Source organism: Schistocerca americana, chromosome 9 (assembly GCF_021461395.2).
Source record: "Schistocerca americana isolate TAMUIC-IGC-003095 chromosome 9, iqSchAmer2.1, whole genome shotgun sequence".
NCBI lineage: Eukaryota > Metazoa > Arthropoda > Insecta > Orthoptera > Acrididae > Schistocerca > Schistocerca americana.
Window position 1 is genome coordinate 10,193,573 of NC_060127.1, and position 26,919 is coordinate 10,220,491.

The following is a 26,919-nucleotide window of genomic DNA, read 5'->3' on the forward strand; positions in this document are numbered from 1 at the left end:
TTATCCCAGACCACATCAAGAGACGTATGCTCCTCTTGCTCCCCCCTTACAAGATAGGTTGAAGAAAAGCAAACCCACATTTCCAGCACTTGTAGAATTTAGGGACAGCTTTCGAAAATGTTGACTGGAATTATGAAGGCAGCTGTGGTAAAATACGAGGAACAAAGGTTATTTACGACTTTTACAGAAACCAGAATGCAGTTATACTCTGAAGAGCCAAAGAGACTGGTACACCTGTCTAAGATCGTGTAGGGCTCCCAAGAGCATGGCATGGCATGGACTCGACTAATGTATAAAGTAGTGCAGGAGGGAATCCGGCAGGACTCTCCGTAAATCCGGAAGAGTACGAGGGGGTGGAGGTCTCTTCTGAACAGCACGTTGAAAGGCATCGCAGATATGATCAATAATGTTCATGTCTGGGGAGTTTGGTGGTCAGAGGAAGTGTTCCTGGAGCCACTCTGTAGAAATTCTGGAAGTCTGGATTGTCGCATTGTCCTACTGGAATTGCCCAAGTCCGTCGGAAGGCACAATGGACATGAATGGACGCAGGTCATCAGATAGGATGCTTACGTACGTGTCACCTGTCAGAGTCGTATCTAGACGTATCACGGGTCCCATATCACTCCAGCTGCACACGCCCCACACCATTACAGAGTCTACACTAGCTTGAACAGTCCCCTGTTGACATACAAGGTCCATGGATTCATGAGGTTGTCTCCCTACCCGTACACGTCCATCCATTCCATGCAATTTGAAACGAGACTCGTCCGACCAGGCAACATATTTCCAGTCATCAACAGTCCAATGTCGGTGTTGACCCGGTTCTGAAAGCCCATACCGACGAGTTTCGTTGAAAAGTTCACACGCTGACACTTCTTGATGGCCCAGCATTGAAATCTGCAGCAATCTGCGGAAGGGTTGCACTTCTGTCTGAACGATTCTCATTAATCGTCGTTGGTCCCGTTCCTGGAGGATCTTTTTGCCCACAGCTATGTCGGAGATTTGATGTTTTACCGGATTCCTGATATTCACGGTACACTCGTGAAATAGTCGTACAGGAAAATCCCCACTTCATCGCTACCTCAGAGATGCTATGTCCCATGGATCGTGCGCCAACTATAGCACCACGTTCAAACTCACTTAAATCTTGATAACCTGCCATTGTAGCAGCAGTAACCGATCTAACAACTGCGCCAGACACTTTCTGTTTTATATAGGCGTTGCCGACCGCAGTGCCGTTCTGCCTGTTCACATGTCTTTGTATTTGAATACGCATAATTTTCTCTCTCTCTCTCTTTTTTTATTTTTTTTAAATTTTTTTTTTTTACTATGGGACTTAACATATGTGGTCATCAGTCCCCTAGAACTTAGAACTACTTAAACCTAAAGCGCCTAGAACCGCATAGCCACACCGGCCGGCAATACGCATTACTATACCAGTTTCTTTGGTGCTTCAGTGTATGAGTTGTAGGATATTAAAGCGAAGCCAAAGTTGAGAGGGGAGTGAGTCAGGGTTGTTGCCTACACCCGATGTTATTCAATCTCTACATTGAGCAAGCAGTAAAGAAACTCAAGGAGAAATTTGGTTCGAGTATTGAAGTTTCAACTTTGCCAGTGACATTATAATTTTCTCAGCTACAGTCAGGGACTTAGAAGGAACCCCTCGAGTGTGAGATCGCAAAACGCCAATGATGTTTACAGCATTCGATGCCCCACAATTGTCTACCATAGCCGGCCGAGGTGACCGAGCGGTTCTCGGCGCTACAGTCTGCAACCGCGCGACCACTACGGTCGCAGGTTCCAATCCTGCCTCGGGCATGGATGTGTGCGATGTCCTTAGGTTAGTTAGGTTTAAGTAGTTCTAAGTTCTAGGGGACTGCTGACCTCAGAAGTTAAGTCCCATAGTGCTCAGAGCCATTTTTGTCTACCATGCAACCAAAATATTGGCTGCTAACGGCAACATGGGCGGGATTGGAGGTATCCAAGGGTGTTCAGAGCACGAGGCTGGAGAGCGTTGAGGGAGTGCTTAGTGGACGAGCAGCTCACGGCAGTGCCACAGTGCTGGTGGTGCTGATAGGAAGCACACTTTGCGCTATAGCTTCAGCAGCAGTTGCCCAAGTTGACATTTCGTCAGAACGGAATCCGAGGAATTTCGCAGAGTGAGAAAGAAGTGCCAGGTGAAATATTAGCGTTTCTGCTACATGAGTCAGTGCAATATACACTCTTGGCGATTAAAATTGCTACACCAAGAAGATATGCAGATGATAAACGAATATTCATTGGACAAATATATTATACTAGAACTGACATGTGATTACATTTTCACGCAATTTGGGTGCATAGATCAAGAGAAATCAGTACCCAGAACAACCACCTCTGGCCGTAATAACTGCCTTGATACTCCTTGGCATTGAGTCAGAGCTTGGATGGCTTGTACAGGTACACATGCCCATGCAGCTTCAACAAGATACCACAGTTCATCAAAAGTAGTAACTGGCGTATTGTGACGAGCCAGTTGCTCGGCCACCATTGACCAGACGTTTTCAATTGGTGAGACATCTGGAGAATGTGCTGGCCAGGGCACCAGTCGAACATTTTCTGTATCCAGGAAGGCCCGTACAGGACCTGCAACATGCGGTCGTGCATTATCCTGCTGAAATGTAGGATTTCGCAGGGATCAAATGAAGTGTAGAGCCACTGGTCATCTGAAATGTAGCGTCCACTGTTCAAAGTGCCGTCAATGCGAACAAGGGGTGACCGAGATATGTAAGCAATGGCACCCCATACCATCACGCCGGATGATACGCCAGTATGGCGATGACGAATATACGCTTCCAATCTGCGTTCACCGCGAGGTCGCCAAACACGGATGCGACCATCATGATGCTGTAAACAGAACCTGCATTCATCCGAAAAAATGACGTTTTGCCATTCGTGCACCCAGGTTCGTCGTTGAGTACACCATCGCAGGCGCTCCTCTCTGTGATGCAGCATCAAGGGTAACTGCAGCCATGGTCTCCGAGATGATTGTCCGTGCTGCAGCAAACGTCGTCGAACTGTTCGTGGAGATGGTTGTTGTCTTGCAAATGTCCCCATGTATTGACTCAGCGATCGAGACGTGGCTGCACGATCCGTTACAGCCGTACGGACAAGATGCCTATCATCTGGACTGCTAGTGATACGGGGCCGTTGGGATCCAGCACGGTGTTCCGTATTACCCTCCTGAACCCACCGATTCCATATTCTTCTGTCATTGGATCTCGACCAATGCCAGCAGCAATGTCACCATACGATAAACCGAAATCGCGATAGGCTACCTACATCAAAGTCGGAAACGTGATAGTACGCATTTCTCCTCCTTACCGGAGGCATTACAACGACGTTTCACCAGGCAACGCCGGTCAACTGCTGTTTGTGTGTGATAAATAGGTTGGAAACTTACCTCATGTCAGTATGTTGTAGTTGTCGCCACCGACGCCAACCTTGTGTGAATGCTCTGAAAAGCTAATCATTTGCATATCGCAGCATTTTCTTCCTGTCGGTTAAATTTCGCGTCTGTAGCACGTCATCTTCGTGGTGAAGCAGTTTTAATGCCCAGTAGTGTATGGTGTCGTATACGCTCGTCTGTGAGCACAATATGCATGAGGAGTACAGTGATGACGATACGTGATTAAAAGTGAAAGTGAAATTGAAACACGTGTCTAGACAAGTAGTTCATCATCCTTGTCGGACAGGGGGTCACAAATCCCGTCTCCAGTGAAACGCAGTAAAGGGCAATCGTTGTCCAAGGAGCTAATACTAAACATAATTACGTACAAGAAGATCGTCCGTGGCATACTAAAAAAAAAACAATTATGAACCGATTTCGAAGAAGTATGCAGCCCTATGACCGTATAGTGTATAAGAAAAAATATGGATATTCGAGGGAGGACAAAGCTCACTTGCTACAAAAACTGGTGTTTGCAAGTTTGAAACTGCTCGATTTAATTTACAGGATGTATATGGTATTGGCCAACGGCCTTGCCGCGCTGGTAACACCGCTTCCCGTCAGATCATATATGCTAAGCGCTGCCGGGCTGGGCTAGTGCTAGGATGGGTGACCATCCGGTCCGCCGAGAGCTGTTGGCAAGCGGGGCGCACTCAGCCCTTGTGAGGCAAACTGAGGAGCTAATTGACTGAGAAGTAGCGGCTCCGGTCTCGGAAACTGACATACGGCCGGGAGAGCGGTGTGCTGACCACGTGCCCCTGCATATCCGCATCTGGTGACGCCTGTGGGCTGAGGATGACACGGCGGCCGGTCGGAACCGTTGGGCCTTCATAGCCTGATCGGGACTTCGAACAATCGGAATTTGAAGAGTAAATGCACATGAAAGCAACCCTGAAAATTAGAAGTACTTAGAGAGTTGTGTCAAGGTGAATTAACATCAATGCCTTAACGCATTCGTATTCAACTATGCCAACTACTAATCTGTTTGGTAAATTGAATGGGCAGTTATTTATTGTGCTGCGAGAAGTTGGACGTGCTTTGCCCCCTACGATTCTTTCTCGTGTGCGTGATCTTGCAAGGGCAGTGGGGAATATTTACGTCAAAGCAAGCAATAGTGGGAAACGGGGTGCAGTAGAACTACAACTATGGTATGTGCACCGCTTTTGGCCAGTATTTGGTCAAAATAACTTGCATTTGCTTGGTTCCTGGTCTGCGTATAAAAGTCATACTCCTTTAGATCAAACTATCCCTCCTGAAAAGGTGTGACATTGCAGTTGATACCATCTGTAACCAATGAACCAACTTAGTTTCTGGATGTTTGTTTTTTCTGTGCCTATAAAACATATCATCGCACTATCTGCAGTTGCGCCTTAAAGGACAGCTAGTTTCACAGTTACGTCCGCGACAGACTGTTGGGCATTCGCTTGCATGCCATCACATTCTATCAGATCTCCTGGCCCCGTTACATCAATACGATTCTGTAAGGATTCTTTAAGAGCGGGTACCTAGCCGAACGCCCTGCACGGTTTGTTGCTCGCAAGGAGTTCGTCTTCGATTTCGATGGTGCGAACCTTTGTGATCATTGTGGCCTGCCTATTTTCATTCGGTGTTCACGGTGCAAGTTAATGGTTTGTTTTCAACATTTCTTGAATGTCGACGGTGTCCATTTTAGAAGTGTAATACGTACATCTCATAAAAGGTTGATCTCTGCACCTCCCGGAGACTCATTTTCTGTCGCCCTCCAGATGCACATAGTGAGTCATTAGCAGCTGATATTTTTCCTGACGCAATTGTTAACACAATACTAATGAGCCTTACTTAGGATTGAATTTACGACACCGCACTCAAGGAGTTCTTTGTTAGAAGAGCAGTTGAACGGAACTGATAGTGTCTTGAAAAGGTGTTATAAGTTGAACGTCAACGAAACTAAAACAAGAGGATACTGGAATATAGCCGAATTAAATCAGGCGATGCTGTGGAAATTAAATTATGAAATGAGACGCTGAATGCAGTACCCAACCGGTCTTTCTGCGACTGTATCATGGCATGTATTACGAATCAAAACTTGGAGGGGTGGTCTGTCCACTGATACGTTTAATTTTCAGTGTGTCTCGTAGTATTCGTGCAGTGGTCTTCGGAAACCCTGCAGGTACTTACGAATAATCGTGTAGCCTATACATAAACATGGATAATTAGGTTTGTCACCCCGATTACGTTTACTTCTATGAAAATATTTCCGGAACAGTGAAACAGCCTGTGATATTCATTTCTCGGCAGCACATCTTGTTGTAACTGTCGGAGGACATTTTGAAAGTTTTGCAGACAGCTCTGTTCGATTTATTGAGAAGAACGCAAGGACAATCACGTAATCACTTACAGTACCGCCTCTGATAATCACAGCCAAGTTGTACTGATAGGATAGACACACCACTGCATGCTGGTTTTCTCATCCCAGAACCATCCATTCCTTCTGTCCATCAAGCACTCCCTTTAAAAATAGTCTCGTCTGTAAAAAAAACACGAAAGCAGCGAAAAATCAGCCTCCTGCACATTTGCAATCTCGAATACGCATGAGAAGTACACTGCCAGCAGAGAATTAACTCTCTATGTGTGATAAGGGTATAACTCTTTGTCCCTGCAAAATGCCCAAAACACTTGTTTGGTCTGGTTCAGAGATAATGCGACACACCAACTACCAGTGATACAGTTGTCACCAATAGTACGTAACACGGTCTCTTCTGTATCAGGAGTCATGCCTTACCTCACACAGCAAGTACCTTCCATTCTATCACGGGAGCTCGTCGCTCTGAGACACCAGTGAAATCATCACGTCTCGTCTGCAGGTCGTTTAGAAGGCTCAGTGAGTGCTACGTACAGAGGAATGGGCATTCGTTTGGACACCTCACTTAAACGAATGCTGTCCCGCCAAAATATGCACCGGAATACAGCGAATTATGTACACCGTGATGCATCCACCACTGAAACTTCTAATGTTTCTAGCTCGCTAATCACAACTGATAGAAATTCGATTTGAATTGATTTCAACATATCTGGATAAATACTTCTGCTACATTGTAGGAAACTGTACAGTTCTGTCTTCACTTAAAACGTCCGGGCTGATAGGCCGTGGTCGAAGTATAAAACTCTCCCCTGACGTTTCCTCTCCGACTGCGGGAGAAATCCTCGGAGGTAAAGCGGCGAACTGGCAGTTCGCCGCTTTACCTCCGAGGATGTCTCCCGCAGTCGGAGAGGAAACGTCAGGGGAGAGTTTTATACTTCGACCACGGCCTATCAGCCCGGAAGTTTTAAGTGAAGACAATACCGGCCGTGAAAGTTTACATTGTATGTACAATTCTGGATGTGACTCTTCAGGCTTTCCCGGCGGATATGTTGTAAATAGTCTTCGCGGGTATGCCGCCGGATGACACAATATTTCCTCGGAGCAACTGTCCGACATCATCCGGTGGTTGAACCTCGCTGGTGGCTAGGTACGACTGACAAGATCCGCATGTTGACGCCGCTGTATATGGAGCACGCGCGTGAAGATTGCGCAGGCGCGGGAACCACGCATGCGCGGGAACCACGTATGTGCAAAAATTTGCAGATAGATTGCGCCAAATTCAAACGCCCTCTGCCGGGAAACGCAGGGCGGCCATTCTGCGCGTGCGCTGACGCTGTGTTTACTAACATGCTGCCAAAGTTGTGACGGGTCCGTTATAGAAAGCTCTTTTCTTTCTCGTCGTGATTTGACACCAGCCAATGCAGGGTTCCAGGCTGTACTCAATTGAAATCCCGCATCCCTGTTAATAAGGTTATCAGATGTACGGATATGTATTGCTTCCTTAATGACGCAATCCCAGAAAAGGGATGCTGGGAATAAAACTTCCGTCTTTTCATAAATCATGTGATGTCCTGTGTTCAGACAGTGTTCTGCAATTGCCGACTTCTCCGGTTGGCGTAGGCGTGTATGACGCTGATGTTCATCGCAACGTTCTCGTACTGTGCGACATTTCTGACCTGTATATGCCGCCCCACACTGACAAGGAATCTTGTACACACCGCGTTTCCTCAGGCCGAGATCATCCTTAACCCAACCCAACAGGTTCCTCAGTTTTGCTGATGGTCGGAAAACACACTTGGTGTCATATCTTTCCAGAACTCTTCCGATTATTGACGACATGGCACCAAAGTACGGCAAGAAGGCCAGGGTGGTGGGTGTCTTCGTATCTTCATTCTGCTCCATAGATTGAACTCGCTTGGGCCTGAATGCATTACGTATCTGTCTCTCAGAATAACCGTTTTGACGGAAGACTGTCTTCAAATGTTGCATCTCACTCGGCAGGCTTTTCAGAGTCAGATACCACACGCGCTCTATGAACTAGCGTACGTAATGCACTACGGCATTGTGCTGGATGATGGCAGCTTGTGGCCTCCAGATATAGATCTGTATGCGCTGGCTTGCGGTATACGCTGTGTCCCAAGGTTCCATCTGCTTTTCTTCGTACCAAAACATCAAGAAAAGGTAAAGTGCCATCTTTTTCCACTTCCATTGTGAAGTTAATATTTGGATGGAGCGAAATTAAATGTTGAAGAAACATAGGTAGAGTATCCAGTCCGTGTGGCCACCCCACAAACTGCAGAAAACAAGAGGGTTTGAGAGTGTCTGACTGTAGTGCTTTATCTTCAAAGTCCTCCATAAAATAATTGACCACCCCAGGAGAAAGAGGGCTCCCCATGGCGACACCGTCCACAGTTCTGTTAGAAAATTATAACTCGTTGCTGTAACGCTATGGCAAGTAAAGTATGGTCATAGCTCCACAGAAAGAGTAACGTTTCTTACTTCCAGCTATCTAAATAAATTTTCCTTTCACTAATTATTTTCAGATTACAGTGAAAACCCTTATCTGAAACACCCCGTACAACTTGGTTCGATCCGTGTCCCTGGAGGCACTCCATTGTGATGAGATTTACGGAGATCGGTGTATGAGTGACTGAATGACACGGGTGAATGAGTGACTGAGTGAGTGACCAGAGTCGTGTCTCGCTGCAGGACATGTCGGCCGCCATGCTGGCCCGTGGACTGTGCCGCTTTCTGGGGTGCACCCCACCTGTGAGGACGAGGGCGACGCCCGCGGCTGCCCTCTCGGTCTCCAGAAGCCTGGCTACCCCCACCACCGCCGCCGCCGCCGCACCCGGGGTGCTGAGGTCGCCCTACCCAGACGTCCACATTCCCGACGTGCCGTTCTACGAGTACGCCTGGATGCACCTCGACCGATATCCTGACAGGGTTGCCATGGTAAGACGACCTCTGCTCGCTGCTGGCTGGCACAATACCTGTATTACCAGACAGGCTGTGGCAGAAAATAACTCAGGCACATCTCTGCACACTGTTAGAGCATGTGCCAAGTAATTCTCGTTCTGAGCACTGGGCGAGTCTATTGCTTTGTTGTTACCTGCCGACCTGTTTACGCTGTCTCTGTACTATATGGCATGTCACTGCACCTTAGGTACAGGGAAATTACACAACCAGATATGTGAGATTATTCGCAATGCCTTTACATTTATGCCAGAAGGGGTAAATCATGAAGCAATAATCTACTTAAAAAAGATTAAGAGAATAAGGGAAGGGAGTGAGACAGGGTTGTAGCCTATCCCCGATCTTATTCAATCTGTATATTGAGAAAGCAGTGAAGGAAACAAAGTAAAATTCGGAGTAGGTATTAAAATTCATGGAGAAGTAATAAAAACTTTGAGGTTTGCCGATGACATTGTAATTCTGTCAGAGACAGCAAAGGACTTGGAAGAGCAGTTGAACGGAATTGATAGTGTCTTGAAAGGACGATATAAGATGAACATCAACAAAAGCAAAACGAGGATAATGCAATGTAGTCGAATAAAGTCGGATGATGCTGAGGGAATTAGATTAGGAAATGAGACACTTAAAGTAGTAAAGGAGTTTTGCTATTTGGGGAGCAAAATAACTGATGATGGTCGAAGTAGAGAGGATATAAAATGTAGACCGGCAATGGCAAGGAAAGCGTTTCTGAAGAAGAGAAATTTGTTAACATCGAGTATAGATTTAAGTGTCAGAAAGTCGTTTCTGAAAGTATTTGTATGGAGTGTAGCCATGTATGGAAGTGAAACATGGACGATAAATAGTTTGGACAAGAAGAGAATAGAAGCTTTCGAAATGTGGTGCTACAGAAGAATGCTGAAGATTAGATGGGTAGATCAGATAACTAATGAGGAGGTATTGAATAGGATTGCGGAGAAGAGAAGTTTGTGGCACAACTTGACTAGAAGAAGGGATCGGTTGGTAGGACATATTCTGAGGCATCAAGGGATCTCCAATTTAGTATTGGAGGGCAGCGTGGAGGGTAAAAATCGTAGAGGGAGACCACGAGATGAATACACTACGCAGATTCAGAAGGATGTAGGTTGCAATAGGTACTGGGAGATAAAAAAGCTTGCACAGGATAGAGTAGCATGAAGAGCTGCATCAAACCAGTCTCTGGACTGAAGACCACAACACCGGGTTCCCGGGTTCGATTCCCAGCGGGGTCAGGGATTTTCTCTGCCTCGTGATGACTGGGTGTTGTGTGATGTCCTTAGGTTAGTTCGGTTTAAGTAGTTCTATATTCTAGGGGACTGATGACCATAGATGTTAAGTCCCATAGTGCTCAGAGCCATTTTGAAGACCACAACAACAACAACAAGAGAATATAGTAGAGGCATTGTTGGAGGTACTTCTCAAGGTTTCTGTGCTTCACGAGAGAAGCAGACAAGCGAGGAGAAAACTCTATATTTGGCTAAATTGGCAAACTGGTTGTGATGGGATGCACACATAATTTCCATGTGTTGGGTAATTTTTGATTTACACTGGCCTCTACGCTAAATTTCTAGCCCTATCTCACTGTATGAAATTTCCGTCTGGCAGCCTGTGGTCGAACTCGTTTGCTTTTGTCGATGCTGCGTGTACACAGGAGTGCGCAGTGACGGGCCGCCGCTACACCTACTCCCAGCTGAGAACGGCCTCCCGGAGGTTCGCGGCAGCCCTCCAGAAGGCCGGTCTGGGTCCGGGCCACGTGCTTTTCGCGCTGCTCCCCAACTGCCCCGAATTCCTGGCCATCATCCTCGGTGCCAACGAGGCGGGCGTGTCCATCGCCACCTGCAACCCTGCCTACACCACTGGTAAGGACTCCAGTCTCCATCACTTTGTGTAATGAGCCCACACTGCCAATACAGGCTCTACTGCCTGCTACCCAGCCTACATGACCAGTAAGATATGCAACTAACCCTACACAACAGGTATGGGCTCTATGTCGTTACCTGTAATCCTACCTGTACTACTTATATGAGGCCTAGTCTCCATTGCCACCTACAACTTCACAACTTCTTCCCCCTGTAAGGGCTCAACCCTCCATCACAACATGCAATCAAGCCTACTCCCTCAAAAAGTAGTGCACTCTCCATCATCACCTGCACCACCAGTAAGGACTCCACTGCTCCAGCCTCAACACCAGTAAGGACTCTACTCTCCACCACCACCTGCAACTCCATCTGCATTTCGAGTAAAGCCTCTATTCTTCATCAGATATTGAAACACTGGATGCACTTGAAAGAAAGGTACTTAGACGAATTATCGGCCGAATCTGTGAAAGAGGAAGATGGAGGAGGAGATACAACCATGAGTTGTATACAATATACAAAGACCAACCCATCAGAAGGATAGTGAAATCGTCCTGACTGAGGTGGGCGGGACACGTGGCTCTCATGAATGACACAGAAGTAGCAAAAAGAATATTACAAGGAAAGCCAGGAGGGCAGAGAGGACGTGGTCGACCAAGAGCCAGGTGCGAAGATGGAGTAATCGAAGATCTTAGGAAGATGGGCTATAGAAACTGAAGAGTACTGGCAAAGGTGCGAGAGAGATGGAAGGAAATTGTAGAAGAGGCCAAGGCTCATCATGAGCTGTAGAGCCAAGAAGTAAGAAGATTACGAGTTCCTAACCAGCAGCTAATTGTATAGTTTCATCTGTGTGCACTGATAGTTTAGTTTTTGAATTTCTATGTGTTAATTTAATATTTTATAGACACAGTTCTCACAAATAAATTAACAAACGACGGAGCTGACCCCTTTGCTGCACAAAACATGTCAGAACACTGTTGCAGAAACAACAAAAAAAAGGTGCCAAATTTAAATAAACGCAAAATACCCAAGATTGACGATCTTTTACAGAAGCTCGGAATTCAACGTGAACTTCAATGCTTATAATAGTTTCCACAATGAAAGTTTGGCTCGAAACATCGCAGAAAATCCAAAGATATTCTGGTCGTATGTAAAGTACGCTAGCGGCGAGACGCAATCAGTGCTTTCTCTGTGCAACTGCAATGGAAACTATCGATGACAATGCTGCTAAAGCAGAGTTACTAAACACGACCTTCCGATCTCAGAATTCGAATCTAGAACTAAATTAGAAATGGATATCCTCGGAGAGGTGAAGCATTCTAAATCACTTAATAGATGCAAGTCTTCCGGGCCAGACTGTACACCACTTAGGTTCCTTTCAGAGTGTGCTGACGCAATGCCTCCGTAATTAATAATCATATACTATCGCTCTCCTCGAACAAAGTCTGAAAAGTTGCACAGGTCGCACTAATATTCAAGAAAGGTGCTAGGAGTAATCCACTAAATTACAGGCACATATCATTAACGTCGGTATGCAGCAGGGTTTTGGAACATATATTGTGTTCGAACATTGTGAATTACCTCGAAGAGAACGGTCTGTTGACGCACAGTCAACACGGATATAGGAAACATCGTTCTTGTGAAAACTGTTTACTCACGCCGGCCGCGGTGGCCGAGCGGTTCTAGGCGCTCAGTCCGGAACCGCGCGATTGCTACGGTCGCAGGTTCGAATCCTGCCTCGGTCATGGATGTGTGTGATGTCCTTAGGTTAGTTAGGTTTAAGTAGTTGTAAGTTCTAGGGGACTGATGAGCACAGATGTTAGGTCCCATAGTGCTCAGAGCCATTTGAACCATTTGTTTACTTACACGAAGTGCTGAGTGCTATTGACAAGGAATTTCAAATCGATTCCGTATTTTTAGATTTCCAGGAGGCTTTCGACAGTACCTCACAAGGTACTTCTAATCAAATTGTGTGCTTATGGAATATCGTCACAGTTACGCGATTGGATTGGTGATTCGTTGACAGAGAGGTCACAGTTCGCAGTAACCAACGGAAAATTGAGTAAAACGGAAGTCATTTCTGCCGTTCTACAAGGTAGTGTTATAAGCTTCTGCTCTCCTTATCTATATAAACGATTCAGGAGACAATATGAGCAGCCGTGTTAGACTGTTTGCAAATATGGCTGTCGTTTATCGTCTGGTAAAGTCATCAGAAGATCAAAACAAACTGCAAAATGATTTAGAAAAGATATGCATATGGTGCGAAAATTGGTAATTCACATTCAATAATAATAAGTGTGAGGTCATCCACATGAGTGCTAAAGGGAATCCGTTATATTTCAGTTGCGCGATAAGTCAATCGAATCCAAACGCCGTAAATTCAAGTAAATATCTAAAAATTACAATTCTGAACAACTTCAGTTGGAAAGAACACATAAAAAATGTTGTGAGGAATTCGAACCAAAGACTGCATCTTATTGGCAGAACACTTAGAAGATGCAACATATCTACATTTCGCATGTCCGTCCTCTTTTGGAGTATTGCTGCGCAATGTGGGACCCTCACCAGATACGATTAACAGAGTACATCGAGAAAGTTCAAAGATGAGCGGCATGTTTTGCATGATCGAGAAATACGGCAGAGAACATCACATAAATGATGCAGGACTTGGTGTGGACATCATTAAAACAAAGGAGTTTCTCGTTGCAGAGGGATCTTCTCACAAAATTTCTATCACCAACTTTCTCCCCCGAATGCGAAAATATTTTGTTGACGCCGATCTACATAACAAGAAACGATCATCGTAATGAAATAATGGAATCAGAGCTCGCACGGAAAGATATAGGTGTTCATTTTCTCTGGACGCTGTTCGGGATTGGAATAATAGAGAATTATTGTGAAGGTGGTTCAATGAACGAAATGTAGATGTAGAACTGTGCCTGCCGCGCGGGATTCGCTGAGCGGTCTGAGGCGCTGCAGTCATGGTCCTGGCGGAGGTTCGAGTCCTCCCTCGAGCATGGGTGTGTGTGTTTGTCCTTAGGGTAATTTAGGTTAAGTAGTGTGTAAGCTTAGGGACTGGTGACCTTAGCAGTTAAATCCCATAAGATTTCACACACATTTGAACACTTTTTGAACTGTGCCTACAGCACCCATGAGGGCTCTACTTCCCACACCATCTGCAACTCCACCTACAGCGCCAGTATGGGTTCTACTCCCCATCACCACTAGCAATCATGCCTAAACCACCCTCATGAGCTCTACTCTCGTTTATCCCCTGCTGCTTCACTTACACCATCAGCATGTGCTCAAGTCTGCCTCACCACCTGCAACTCCACCTTCATCTCCAGTAAGACCTCCACTCTCCATCACCACTTGCAACTGTACCTTACATTCCCAGAAATGTCTATAGCCCCCATCACCACCTGGAACCCCATCTACCCCACTGATTTGAGCTATCCATATCCACTGATGTAAATAAATTGTTGCTATCATATTAGAAACATTTTACATGTTTTATGTTACTGTTAAAGTCATAGGCATCTGGGCGACGTTAAAAGTGGGAATGATGTAAAGTAATACATGGACCAGGGGAGAGATGGCAACAAACTGTGACCCCCCTCAAACCCAAACCCGGGACCCACATCTGAGTAAAGCCTCATACAGGGTGTCCAGAAAAGGACTCCCTGATTTCAAAATTAAATATCTCGAAAACAAAGATCGACAGAGGAATGCAGTAAACGGTATGTTTATTGTGAAAGCTAAAAGAAGTTTATACAGCAGTTTGAAATAATAGTTACAAAAGCTGCTAACAGATGGCGCTGTAATCGCCATACGTAATGCATAGTATAAATAGAGAATCGAAGCCCAGAGCCATTGAAACGTGAAAGGAGGTTAGCGTACCGAAGGAAGAGTTAAAAACCATGTACTCCATTGAACAACGCGTTTTTCTGGTGCTAGTGTACCACAGATTAGAAGAGAGTCCCACGGCAACAAGGCGAAGTTTTAAAGCACGATTTAATGTTCCAAAAGCACCCGATGGGAAAACCACTCGTACGCTCTTCGCAAAATTTCAACGAACAGGCAGCGTAACTGATGATCTAGTGGGGCATGTTGGCCGCAAGCAAACCGCAGTTACGCCTGAAAATATCGCCACAGTTTCTGGAATTATTCAGTGAAATCCACTGTCATCCGTCCGTCGAATTGCATCTGAGACTGGTTTGAAGCGTTCCAGCACGCAGAAAATACTGAGAAAGAGCCTACACATGTTTCCATTCAAAATTCAAACGCACCAGGCCATACCCGTACGAGCTGTGCAACAAAGGGTTGCCTTTGCTAATGAGATGCTCACAATGATTGATAGTGAAGGATTTGATGTTGGGTGCATCTGGTTTACAAATGAAGCACACTTCCACCTGAATGTATACGTGAATAAGCAGAACTGGCGATTTTGGGGTTCCGAAAAGCCATATTGGTGCGAAGCGAAACCCCTGTATTCTCCTAAAGTTACTGTGTGGGTTGCAGTATGCAGCAGAGGCATTATTGGCCCTTTTTTCATTCGAGAAACGGTCACTGGTGCTTGTTACGTTGCAATTTTGGAACAATTTGCCGCCACACAGCAAGCGTTAGAGGATCGACCAGGTACTGAATGGTTTATGCAAGATGGAGCCCGACCACATCGTACCGAACAAGTGTTTCGCTTTCTTGAGGAATACTTCGGGAATCGAGTCATTGCTTTGGAATATCCCAAATTTACTGGTACAGGCGTGGATTGGCCTCCATATTCGCCGGATTTGACTCCCTGTGACTTTTTTTTGTGGAACACGGTGAAAGACATGGTCTACCCGAAGCATCCCGCCACGCTGGACGAGCTCGATTCGGCGATCTCTGTGGCATGTGAATCCATTTCGGTTGAGACACTACGAAATGTGATGGCGAATTTCATTCTTCGTTTGCGCCACCTCTGTAGTGCCAATGGTGAACATTTTGAAAACATTGTAATGTGATTTGATTCTTGAGTTTCTCCCGGCGTATTGGATAGTCAAAATATCCACGGGTGTGCTGCCGGTCTATAGTGTCCAACGGGCACAATATTTCGGCGATCATACATGTCGCCATCATCAGGTGAACTGACGGACTGAGCTCCTGTGAACGTGCCTGTGAACGACCTCATAAACCGTGACTGTGGCTATAATCTTAGCAAGGCTTGGGAACCAGCAATTGGGTTAATCAAGAGTAAATCGAGCAAACGTATAGTTGTGACGACCACGGCGGACAGAGCCATCACACCGACGTCATCTCAGACGCCGTCGCAATCTGCTCCACCGCGCTACCGTGGCGCGGGGCGCGGACGGCGGAGGGAGCGCGCCGCGGGCGGAGGGTATTTAAATCGGCCGCCGTCGCGACCGAACCCAGTTCCCTCTGAGCAGCCATAGCGTACGGATCTCCGTGCCGGCACGTTCACAGGAGCTCAGTCCGTCAGTTCACCTGATGATGGCGATATGTATGATCGCCGAAATATTGTGCCCGTTGGACACTATAGACCGGCAGCACACCCGTGGATATTTTGACTATTGTAATGTGACTGTTTGCAACGAGTGTTTTCATACGATTATTTCACTTATGTATGCTGATATGAGCTGTACAGCGTACAGCGCCATCTGTTAGCAGCTTTTGTAACCATTATTTCAAACTGCTGTATAAACTTCTTACAGCTTTCACAATAAACATACCGTTTACTGCATTCCTCTATCGATCTTTGTTTTCGAGATATTTAGTTTTGAAATCAGGGAGCTCTTTTCTGGACAGCCTGTATGAAGGCAATTGTGTGGAGTGATAGCCGTTGACACAGCTTCAGCACTAGATGCAGTGCTCGCTCTCCCAAATCACACGAGCTGTTGCCACGTTATTGCTGCCAGCTGTACATGTCTCAGCATGCACGCTGACCTAATGCCGGTGCCCCACAGGGGAGGTGAGCCGCCAACTGAGGGACTGCCGGCCCTCTGCGGCTGTGACGACCCCAGAGCTCGCCCCGTCGCTGTCCAGCGCCTTCCAGGAGGCGCGCCTGGAACCGCCACAGCTGCTGGTCACCGTGGGGGTGGCCTACTCCAGCACCCAGCCTACCTCAGGAGCCACTCCAGAGGGGGCGGCGGACTTCGGCCAGCTGGTGGGGGACGCCAGCCTGGACGGGGCCCTGAGGCCGGAGCGCACGGGACCCGACCACCTCTTCCTGCTGCCCTACTCCAGCGGCACCACGGGGCTGCCCAAGGGCGTCATGCTGTCCAACCGCAACCTGGTCGCCAACGTGCAGCAGACGGCATACCCCCGCGTGCAGGTGCTCGACGTCGACGCCAGTGAGTCCACCTTCAGTCTGCATCAAATTTTTCATAACAGTGTTTACATTCCGCTCATTACAATACACGGTGAGGCTTAATATCGAGCGAGTTTATAAAGCGCGCGAATCGAGCTGCGTCGCAGAGATTTGGAGGGAATAGCTTCAGTTATCAGAGACAGCAAAGGACTTGGAAGAGCAGCTGAACGGAATGGACAGTGTCTTGAAAGGGGGATATAAGATGAACATCAACAAAACCAAAACGAGGATAGTGGAATGTAGTCGAATTAAGTCGGGTGATGCTGAGGGAATTAGATTAGGAAATGAGACACTTAAAGTAATAAAGAAGTTTTGCTATTTGGGGAGCGAAATAACTGATGATGGTCGAAGTAGAGAGGATATAAAATGTAGATTGGCAATGGCAAGGAAAGCGTTTCTGAAGGAGAGAAATTTGTTAACATTGAGTATATATTTAAGTGTCAGGAAGTCGTTTCTGAAAGTATTTGTATGGAGTGTAGCCATGTATGGAAGTGAAACATGGACGATAAATAGTTTAGACAAGAAGAGAATAGAAGCTTTCGAAATGTGGTGCTACAGAAGAATGCTGAACTTGTTCGACCTATACTCGAGTATTGCTCATCAGTGTGGGATCCGTACCAGATCGGGTTGACGGAGGAGATAGAGAAGATCCAAAGAAGAGCGGCGCGTTTCGTCACAGGGTTATTTGGTGAGCGTGATAGCGTTACGGAGATGTTTAATAAACTCAAGTGGCAGACTCTGCAAGAGAGGCGCTCTACATCGCGGTGTAGCTTGCTGTCCAGGTTTCGAGAGGGTGCGTTTCTGGATGAGGTATCGAATATATTGCTTCCCTCTACTTATACCTCCAGAGGAGATCACGAATGTAAAATTAGAGAGATTCGAGCGCGCACGGAGGCTTTCAGACAGTCGTTCTTCCCGCGAACCATACGCGACTGGAACAGAAAAGGGAGGTAATGACTTTGGCACGTAAAGTGCCCTCCGCCACACACCGTTGGGTGGCTTGCGGAGTATAAATGTAGATGTAGATGTAGAAGATTAGATGGGTAGATCACATAACTAACGAGGAGGTATTGAACAGAATTGGGGACGAGTTTGTGGCACAACTTTGCAACAAGCAGCCACCAGTTGGTAGGACATGTTCTGAGGCATCAAGGGATCACCAATTTAGTATTGGAGGGCAGCGTGGAAGGTAAAAATCGTAGAGGGAGACCAAGAGATGAATTCACTGAGCAGATTCAGAAGGATGTAGGTTGCAGTAGGTACTGGGAGATGAAGAAGCTTGCACAGGATAGAGTAGCATGGAGAGCTGCATGAAACCAGTCTCACGACCGAAGACCACAACAACAACAGCGTCAGTTACGTTTGGCGTTAAATAGCATTTAGCCATAATGGAGCGTTGGACCCCACGGCATCGTACGTACACTGTCAGAGCATTTTATCAGAACGTTAGTTCATACCTGTTAGCACGTCATGCATTCTGCGACCACTTCAACATTAATCGGAATCGGCCGGTGCCTGTGTTATTAAAAAGTGGGTTGAGAACTTTGAGAAGGTGGCGTCAACAAGGAGGAGGAAAACTGGGAGACCAAAAACTGTGGGCACACCTGAAAACATCAAACGTGTAAGAGTTGCCATTGAGGGAAGCGCTACGCTTGGGATTTCAAAAAGATTGGTAAAAAGAATTTTACACAAAGATTTGCACTTTCACCCCTACAAAATCCATATGGTTCAGGCCCTTAAGGAAACAGATTATGTGAGCCGAACGCGGTCCTGCTTAGAATTTTTGGACATGATGAATCATGTGAGGACATTGTAAACCGTTTCTGGATGAGTAATGAAGCCTACTTCCATCCCTCCAGTTAGGTCAACGAGCAGAACTTTCGATTCTGGAGTGGCGTTAATCCTAGAGAATTGCATCAGCAACTATTGCACTCCGGAAAAGTTACTGTGTGGTGCGCCATGTCTTCATTAGGGATCATAGGACCATATTGTTTTGAAGATGGCCTTGGCAATACTGTAACAGTGACTTCGCAGAGCTACACAGACATGTTAGAAAACTTTTCACTCCACAACTTGCACACTGCGAAGTGAACGATGAGACGTTTTTCCAGCAGGTGGAGCACCCTTCCACACTGCTCGAGTAATTATGAATATTGTCAACCGTTTGTTTCCAAATCATGTGATCTCTAGAAACGGCGATATTGCATGACCCTCGAGTTCACTGTGCCTCACATCGTGTGACTTTTTCTTGTAGGATTATCCGAAAAGCAATGTTTACCAAGGTAACCCTCCTTGAATATTTGAAGCCCTAAAAGAGCGGATCGGACAGGAAGTTGTTCAAATCCCACTGTCAATCCTGCACAGTGCCACGAGTCACTTCAAGATCCGCCTGGAGGAAAGTGTGCGTCGAAACGGACGCCATCTTACCGGAGTTATCTTCAAAAAATAATCGAAGTTTTACTATTCCAGGAAATGCTTTTCACGTATTTTAAGATTATGAAATAAGAAAATTTAACGAAGTGTTTTTACTTGACAGCCTTTAAAATTGCTCTTTATTATCCCTCATCCCGTATTTGCAAACGTGTATTCAGTCATGACCGCAAAGTAACTTACTGGCTAACGACACTGGTACGCAAAAAGTAAGGATGAGAGTAACTTTCGCGTGATGTGTCGTGCCAAGTAACAGAGCTCCATGTCGACCATGAATATAAAAAAACTGCTGCAGTAAAGAAGATAACTGAAAAAATACACGATGAGACGAACATAAATGACACTTGTAATCAAAGACAATAATTACAGTGACATCATCGTGTTTTACGGTGGTCACCTGGACATTACGGAAGGCAGTGTGATAGGCATGGATGGTACTGTGTGCTCTGAAATACGCTCCCATGTTGACCACAAGGTTGGTAAGGAGTTGTTGTGCTAGGGCGTTCCATTCCTTCAGCAGTGCAGCTAAATGTTCGCTGGTTGTTGGTGTAGTGTCTTGTACCTTAAGGAAGGAAGGGACGGGATGCTGTTATGGGTGGCTGGTGTCCTTTCTCTGCAACACAAATGCTCACGTAGATGAACACGGTTCTTTATTTACGTGAACAGATAGCTACTACTTAACTTTAATAGAGTCCATATGTTGTGGTACAAGCTCATCCTTGCAGACAATACCAATCTTGCTACAGTCGGATGCTAAGTACTGTTGTAGCCTGAGATGTGGACAGTAACTGCACTGCAATTAATGACGGACACCAAACTGGAGAATGTGCTAGTGGCTGACCCTCCGATCAGCAGCGGTGGCCTAAATACTGTCGGTGGAGAGGGCGTTGGCGGCATGTTGCTTGCAAGTGTATCTTTGGCCTCTCTCCTGATAGGTGCACTTGATCCAGCGCCTACTATAGATCTTTGCCGACCAGCGTGTTGGCGACGGCTTATGCCAGTACAGCTGGTGCATGTGTGTGTGCTGCAATATGTGTCCCCACCACATTCCACACAAGCTCGATGGAATGTAAATCAGGGCCACGGGCAGTGCAGTTCATTCATCGAATACGCTCCCGATCTGAGAGGTCCTCCATCTGTGCTGTCATGCATGGTGGCACAGCTGCGCAGAGTGCCCACACAGTTTGAGGCGCCACGCCACGGACTGCGCGGCCCCTTCTGCTGGAGGGTTGAGTTCTCCCTCGGGCATGCGTGTGTGTGTGTGTGTGTGTGTGTGTGTGTGTGTGTGTGTGTGTGTGTGTGTGTTTTGTTCTTAGCATTAAGTTAGTGTAAGTACTGTGTAAGTCCAGGGACTGATGACCTCAGCAGTTTGGTCCCACAGGAATTCACACACATTTGAACATTTGGCACATTGTCATCCACAAAATGTGTGATGCGATTGCAACCCTGAAAAGACGCAGAGTGTCACAATAATATTGATCAGTGAGTGTACCGTGGTCAAAGATTTGCGATAGTGTCAACAGCATAAGGGACTGGGCAGAGAGACGTGGGGTCGCTTGCTCTTCTCAGCTAACAGCAGATTCAGATTAGGCGAGAGGTAGGAGCACATAATGCAGCCAGAAAAATTGTCGAACGTGATCGATTTGGTGGTCCAGGTGTTATGATGTGCAGAGATATAATGTTGAATGTAAGATACTGAACACGGTTCACGGACTGGACAACGTCACTGGACACTGTACTGCCTCCCCAAGTGCGCGTTTTCAGCAGTGCATATGGCCCTGACTTCATTTTCATGCATAAAAATTCGTGACCGCACCGAACAGCGCATGTGGAAGAGCTTCCAGAAGGAGAAGATATTTAGTGAATGGACTGGGCTGCCCATTACCCCGACTTAAACCCTATCGAGCACGTGTGGCATATGCTGGAGAGACGTATTGTAGCAACGACCACAATAATTTGGTCTCGGAACTCTTCCATTTGGTTTGTGTTTGCATCGAAAAACAACAATATCAGAAATGGAGTCCGCCTTGAGGCAAAACACCTTGTTATTCGTTTATTTCTTTATGCACCAACGTCCATCCAGCATTTTTCAACCCCGCTGGTGGAGCAATGGAACGGCCTACCACAAGAAGTCCTTACCAACCCTCGTGGCCAGCATGGGAGCACTTTGCAGAGCTCGCGCTGCCGTCTGCGGTGGTCACACACCCTACTAACAACCGTATCGCGCCTTTTCTAATGTTGAGGGGACAATCACGAATCGCAGTGGCTTCAGTGCCATTGTCTTTGAATAAAAGCGTCATTTCTCTTCCTCTCATTGCGTATCTGTTCCAGTTACCGTCTGTACTATACTGTAGCAGTTCTTTCTGTGTACATTCTAACTTTCATCAGGCTGTGTTACACTACTCGTCATTAAAATTGCTAAACCAAGAAGGAATGCAGATGATAAACGGGTATTTATTGGACAAATATATTATACTAGAACTGACACGTCATTATATTCTCACGCAATTTGGGTGCATATATGCTGAGAAATCAGTGTCCAGAACAACCACATCTGGCTGTAATAACGGCCTTGATACGCCTGGGCATTGAGTCAAACAGAGCTTGGATGGCGTGCCCATGCAGCTTCAACACGATACCACAGTTCATCGAGAGTAGTGACTGGTGTATTGTGACGAGCCAGTTGCTCGGCCACCATTGACCAGACGTTATCAATTGGTGAGAGATCTGGAGAATGTGCTGGCCAGGGCAGCAGTCGAACATTTTCTGTATCCAGAAAGACCCGTACAGGACCTGCAACATGCGGTCGTGCATTATCCTGCTGAAATGTATAGTTTCGCAGGGATCGAATGAAGGGTAGAACCACGGGTCGTAACACATCTGAAATGTAACGTCGACTGTTCAAAGTGCCGTCATTGCCAACAAGTGGTGACCGAGACGTGTAACCAATGGCACCCCACACCATCACGCCGGGTGACATGCCAGTATGGAGATGACGAATACACGCTTCCAATGTGCGTTCACCACGATGTCGCCAAACACGGATGCGACCATCATGTTGCTGTAAAGAGAACCTGGATTCATCCGAAATTATGTCGTTTTGCCATTCGTGCACCCAGGTTCGTCGTTGAGAACACCATCGCGGGCGCTCCTGTCTGTGATGCAGCGTCAAGGGTAACCGCAGCCACGGTCTCCGAGCTGATAGACTATGCTGCTGCAAACGTCGTCGAACTGTTCGTGCAGACGGTTTTTGTCTTGCAAACGTCCCCATCTGTTGAGTCAGGGATCGAGACGTGGCTGCACGATCCGTTACATCCATGCGGATAAGATGCCTGTCATCTCAACTCCTAGTGATACGAGGCCGTTGGGATCCGGCGCGGCGTTCCGTATTACCCTCCTGAACCCACCGATTCCATATTCTTCTAACAGTCATTGGATCTGGACCGACGCGAGCAGCAATGTCGCGATACGATAAACCGCAATCGCGATAGGCTACAATCCGACCTTTATCAAAGTCGGAAACGTGATGGTATGCATTTCTCCTCCTTGCACGAGGCATCACAACAACGTTTTACCAGGCAACGCCAATCAGCTGCTGTTTGTGTATGAGAAATCGGTTGGAAACTTTCCTCACGTCAGCACGTTGTAGGTGTCGCCACCGGCACCAGCCTTGTGTGAATGCTCTGAAAAGCTAATCATTTGCATATCACAGCATCTTCTTCCTGTCGGTTAAATTTCGCGTCTGTAGCACGTCATCTTCGTGGTGTAGCAATTTTAATGGCCAGTAGTGTATGTCAGTACTTCCAAGTTGAGGTGGAGCACCCAGCTCAACGACCTCTTTGTCCAATCCAGGTATTTACAAGACTTTTGTAAAACGTACCACCCAATAGCAATATTCTCTACTACACAAACAAGCCGCTAACGTTATTTCAGTTTCCCGCTAACGTTCAGGTTTGGCAGATTATAGTCTATGTAACTCAGTGTGTTTGACTGCATGACGAACCATTGTTCAAGAATTATTACATATTCTAAAATCTAACTAATGAGGAAGTATTGAATAGGATTGGGGAGAAGAGAAGTTTGTGGCACAACTTGACCAGAAGAAGGGATCGGTTGGTAGGACATGTTCTGCGGCATCAAGGGATCACCAATTTAGTATTGGAGGGCAGCGTGGAGGGTAAAAATCGTAGAGGGAGACCAAGAGATGAATACACTAAGCAGATTCAGAAGGATGTAGGTTGCAGTAGGTACTGGGAGATGAAAAAACTTGCACAGGATAGAGTAGCATGGAGAGCTGCATCAAACCAGTCTCAGGACTGAAGACCACAACAACAACAACAATTACAGAAACGTGCTTACCAAATAGAACTATAGCGACGTTGCTCCAAACAGCGGGGGAGGGGGGCTGTGGGTAAAGAGGAATGCCTTGTGGGGCCAGAAATTCCATGGCGGAACTGTCTGTGTGACATGGGGCATTGTCTAGATGCAATCGTCGTGTCTCACTGGAGTCAGCGTTTTCCTCAGCCTTGTGAAACACTTGACTCACAGTTTGCCCTGGTGGAACAACCTCAACAACAGCACGCTCACGTTAGACATTGTCGTCGGTTTTTGAAGTTGAAGGTTTCCCTGAGCGAGGTTCATCGTTAACGTATTCTCCGCCTTCCAAAAATGACTTGTCCCAGCAAAAAACGTGTGCTCTTGATATCGGGCAATACTGCCTAAAACTAACTGCAGCAGCATTTCAGCTGCCTTGAAGCACAGACGACTCTGCTGGCTGGGTCACGTCTACCGTATGGGTCCTGAGAGATTACCACGTGGTGTGATGCTTGGAGAGATTTCTACAGCCAAAAGACTCTTGGAATGTCCTGTATTGAAGTCCAAGGACTCCTGTAAATGAGTTATGGAGAGCTTTGGCATCAACACCGACAGGTGGGAGGCTCGGGCTAGCCTGAGATCAGAGTAACGTAATGATATACCATCTGCAAAGTCGAAGTATGATGGACGCTTGTTAGATACATTAAGGCAGAAAAGTTTCGCAGTGCTACCGCTGCCCCAGCCTCAGCAGCTAGATGTACTTGCGACAAATGCAGCAAGACGTGTCATGCTGCGAAGGCTTCATAAGCCATGTGAAAAAATGTAACTCATAACCAAACAGATGCTGCATGTACCAAGACGTGGTGGCCAATAAACACTGAAGAGTCAAAGAAGCTGGTACCGTATAGGGCCCGCGCGAGCACGCACAACTGCAGCAACCCGACGTGGCGTGGAGTCGACTAATGTTTGAAGTAGTGCTGGAGGGAACTGAGCCATGAATCCTGCAGGGCTGGCCATAAACCCGTAAGAGCACGAGAGGTTACAGATCTCTTCTGAGCAGCACGTTGAAAGGCATCCCTGACATGCTCAATAATGTTCATGTCTGGGCAGTTTTGTGGCCAGCGGACTAAGAAGAGCGTATCTCGAGCCACTCTGTAGCAATTCTGGACGTATGGGGTGTCACATTGTCCTGCTGGAATTGCCCAAGCCCGTCCGAATGCACAATGGAAATGAATCAATGCAGGTGATCAGATAGGGTGCTTACGTATGTTTCACCTTTCAGAGTCGTATCTACATGTATCAGGGGCCCCATATCACTCCAACAGCACACGCCCCACGCCATCACAGAGCCTCCGCCAGCTTGAACAGTCCCTGCTGACATGCAGGGTCCATGAATTCCGTCCATCCACTCGATGCAATTTGAATCGAGACTCGTCCGACTAAGCAACACGTTTCCAGTCATTAACAGTCCGATGTCGGTGTTGACGGGCCCAGGCGAGGCGTAAAGCTTTCTGTCATGCAGTCATCAAGGGACACGCGTGGACGTTCGGCTCCGAAAGCCCATATCGCTGATGTTTCGTTGAATGTTCCACACGCTCACACTTGTTAATGGCCCAGCATTGAAATCTGCAGCAATTTGCGGAAGGGTTGCACTTCTGTCACGGTTTCAGAAAATATCGTTCTTATGAAACACAACTAGCTCTTTATACTCGTGAAGTAATAAGTGCTATTGACAGGGGATGTCAAATTGATTCCATATTTTTAGATTTCCAGAAGACTTTCGACACCGTTCCTCACAAGCGTCTTCTAACCAAACTGCGTGCCTACGGAGTATCGCCTCAGGTGAGCGACTGGATTCGTGATTTCCTGTCAGAAAGGTCACAGTTCGTAGTAAGAGACGGAAAGTCATCGAGTAAATCAGAAGTAATATCAGGCGTTCCCCAAGGAAGTGTTATAGGCCCTCTATTGTTCCTGATCTATGTTAACGACATAGGAGACAATCTGAGTAGCCGTCTTAGATTATTTGCAGATGATGCCGTCATTTACCGTCTTGTAAACTCATATGATCAAAACGACTTGCAAAATGATTTACATAAGATATCTGTATGGTGCGAAAAGTGGCAATTTACCCTGAATAAGGAAAAGTGTGAAGCTATTCACATGAGTACTAAAAGAAATCAGCTAAATTTAGTTTACGCGATAAGTCACACAAATCTGAAGGCTTACTTGGGGGTTGCAATTACAAATAACCTAATTTGGAAAGATTACATAGATAATGTTGTGGATAGAGCAAACAAAAGACTCCGATTTATTGGCAGAACACTTAGAAGGTGCAACAGGCCTACTAAGGAGACTGCTTACACCACGCTTGTCCGCCCTATTCAGGAGTACGGCTGTGCGGTGTGGGATCCGCAGCAGGTGGGACTGACGGATGACTTCAAAAAAGTATGGAGAAGGGCAGCTCGTTTCGTATTTTAGCGAAGTAGGGGAGATAGTGTCACAGACGTGATACGTGAACTGGGGTGGCAATAACTAAAAAAAAAAAAAAAAAAAAAGGCGTTTTTCGTTGCGACGGGATCTTCTCATGAAATTTCAATCATCAGTTTTCTCCTCCGATTGCGAAAACATTCTGTTGGCACCCGCCTACATAGGGAGAAATGATCATCACGATAAAATGAGAGAAATAAGGTTCGCACAGAAAAATTTAAGTGCTCGTTTTTCCCGCGTGCCGTTCGAGAGTGGAACGGTAGAAAGACAGCTTGAAGGTGGTTCATTGAACCCTCTACCAGGCACTTTATTGTGAATAGCAGAGTAATCACGTAGATGTAGATCTAGATGTGAACGATCTCTTCAGTTTTCGTTGGTCCCGTTCTGGCAGGAGCTTTTTCCGGCAACAACGATGTCGGAGATTTGATGTTTCACCAGATTCCTGATATTCACTGTACACCTGTGAAATGGTGGTATGGGAAAATCCCTGCTTCATCGCTGCCTCGGAGATGTTGTGTCTCATCGCTCGTGTGCCAGTTATTACACCACGTTCAGACTCACCTAAATCTTGGTAATCTGCCATTCTAGCAAGCAGTAACCGATCTAATAGCTGCGCCAGACACTTGTTATATTATATACGCGTTGC

The 26,919-nt window shown here is 46.5% G+C and overlaps 1 protein-coding gene across 1 annotated transcript in view; it reads left to right on the forward strand.

Moving 5' to 3' along the window:
- Positions 1-26,919, forward strand: part of LOC124551133 (4-coumarate--CoA ligase 3-like) — a 104,351-nt gene that overhangs the window by 29,204 nt on the left and 48,228 nt on the right. The window contains exons 2-4 of the mRNA XM_047126095.1: positions 8,538-8,783; positions 10,471-10,678; positions 16,639-17,025. Coding sequence (XP_046982051.1) covers positions 8,541-8,783; positions 10,471-10,678; positions 16,639-17,025 — 838 coding nt within the window. The 5' untranslated portion in view covers positions 8,538-8,540. The remainder of the gene's footprint in view (positions 1-8,537; positions 8,784-10,470; positions 10,679-16,638; positions 17,026-26,919) is intronic.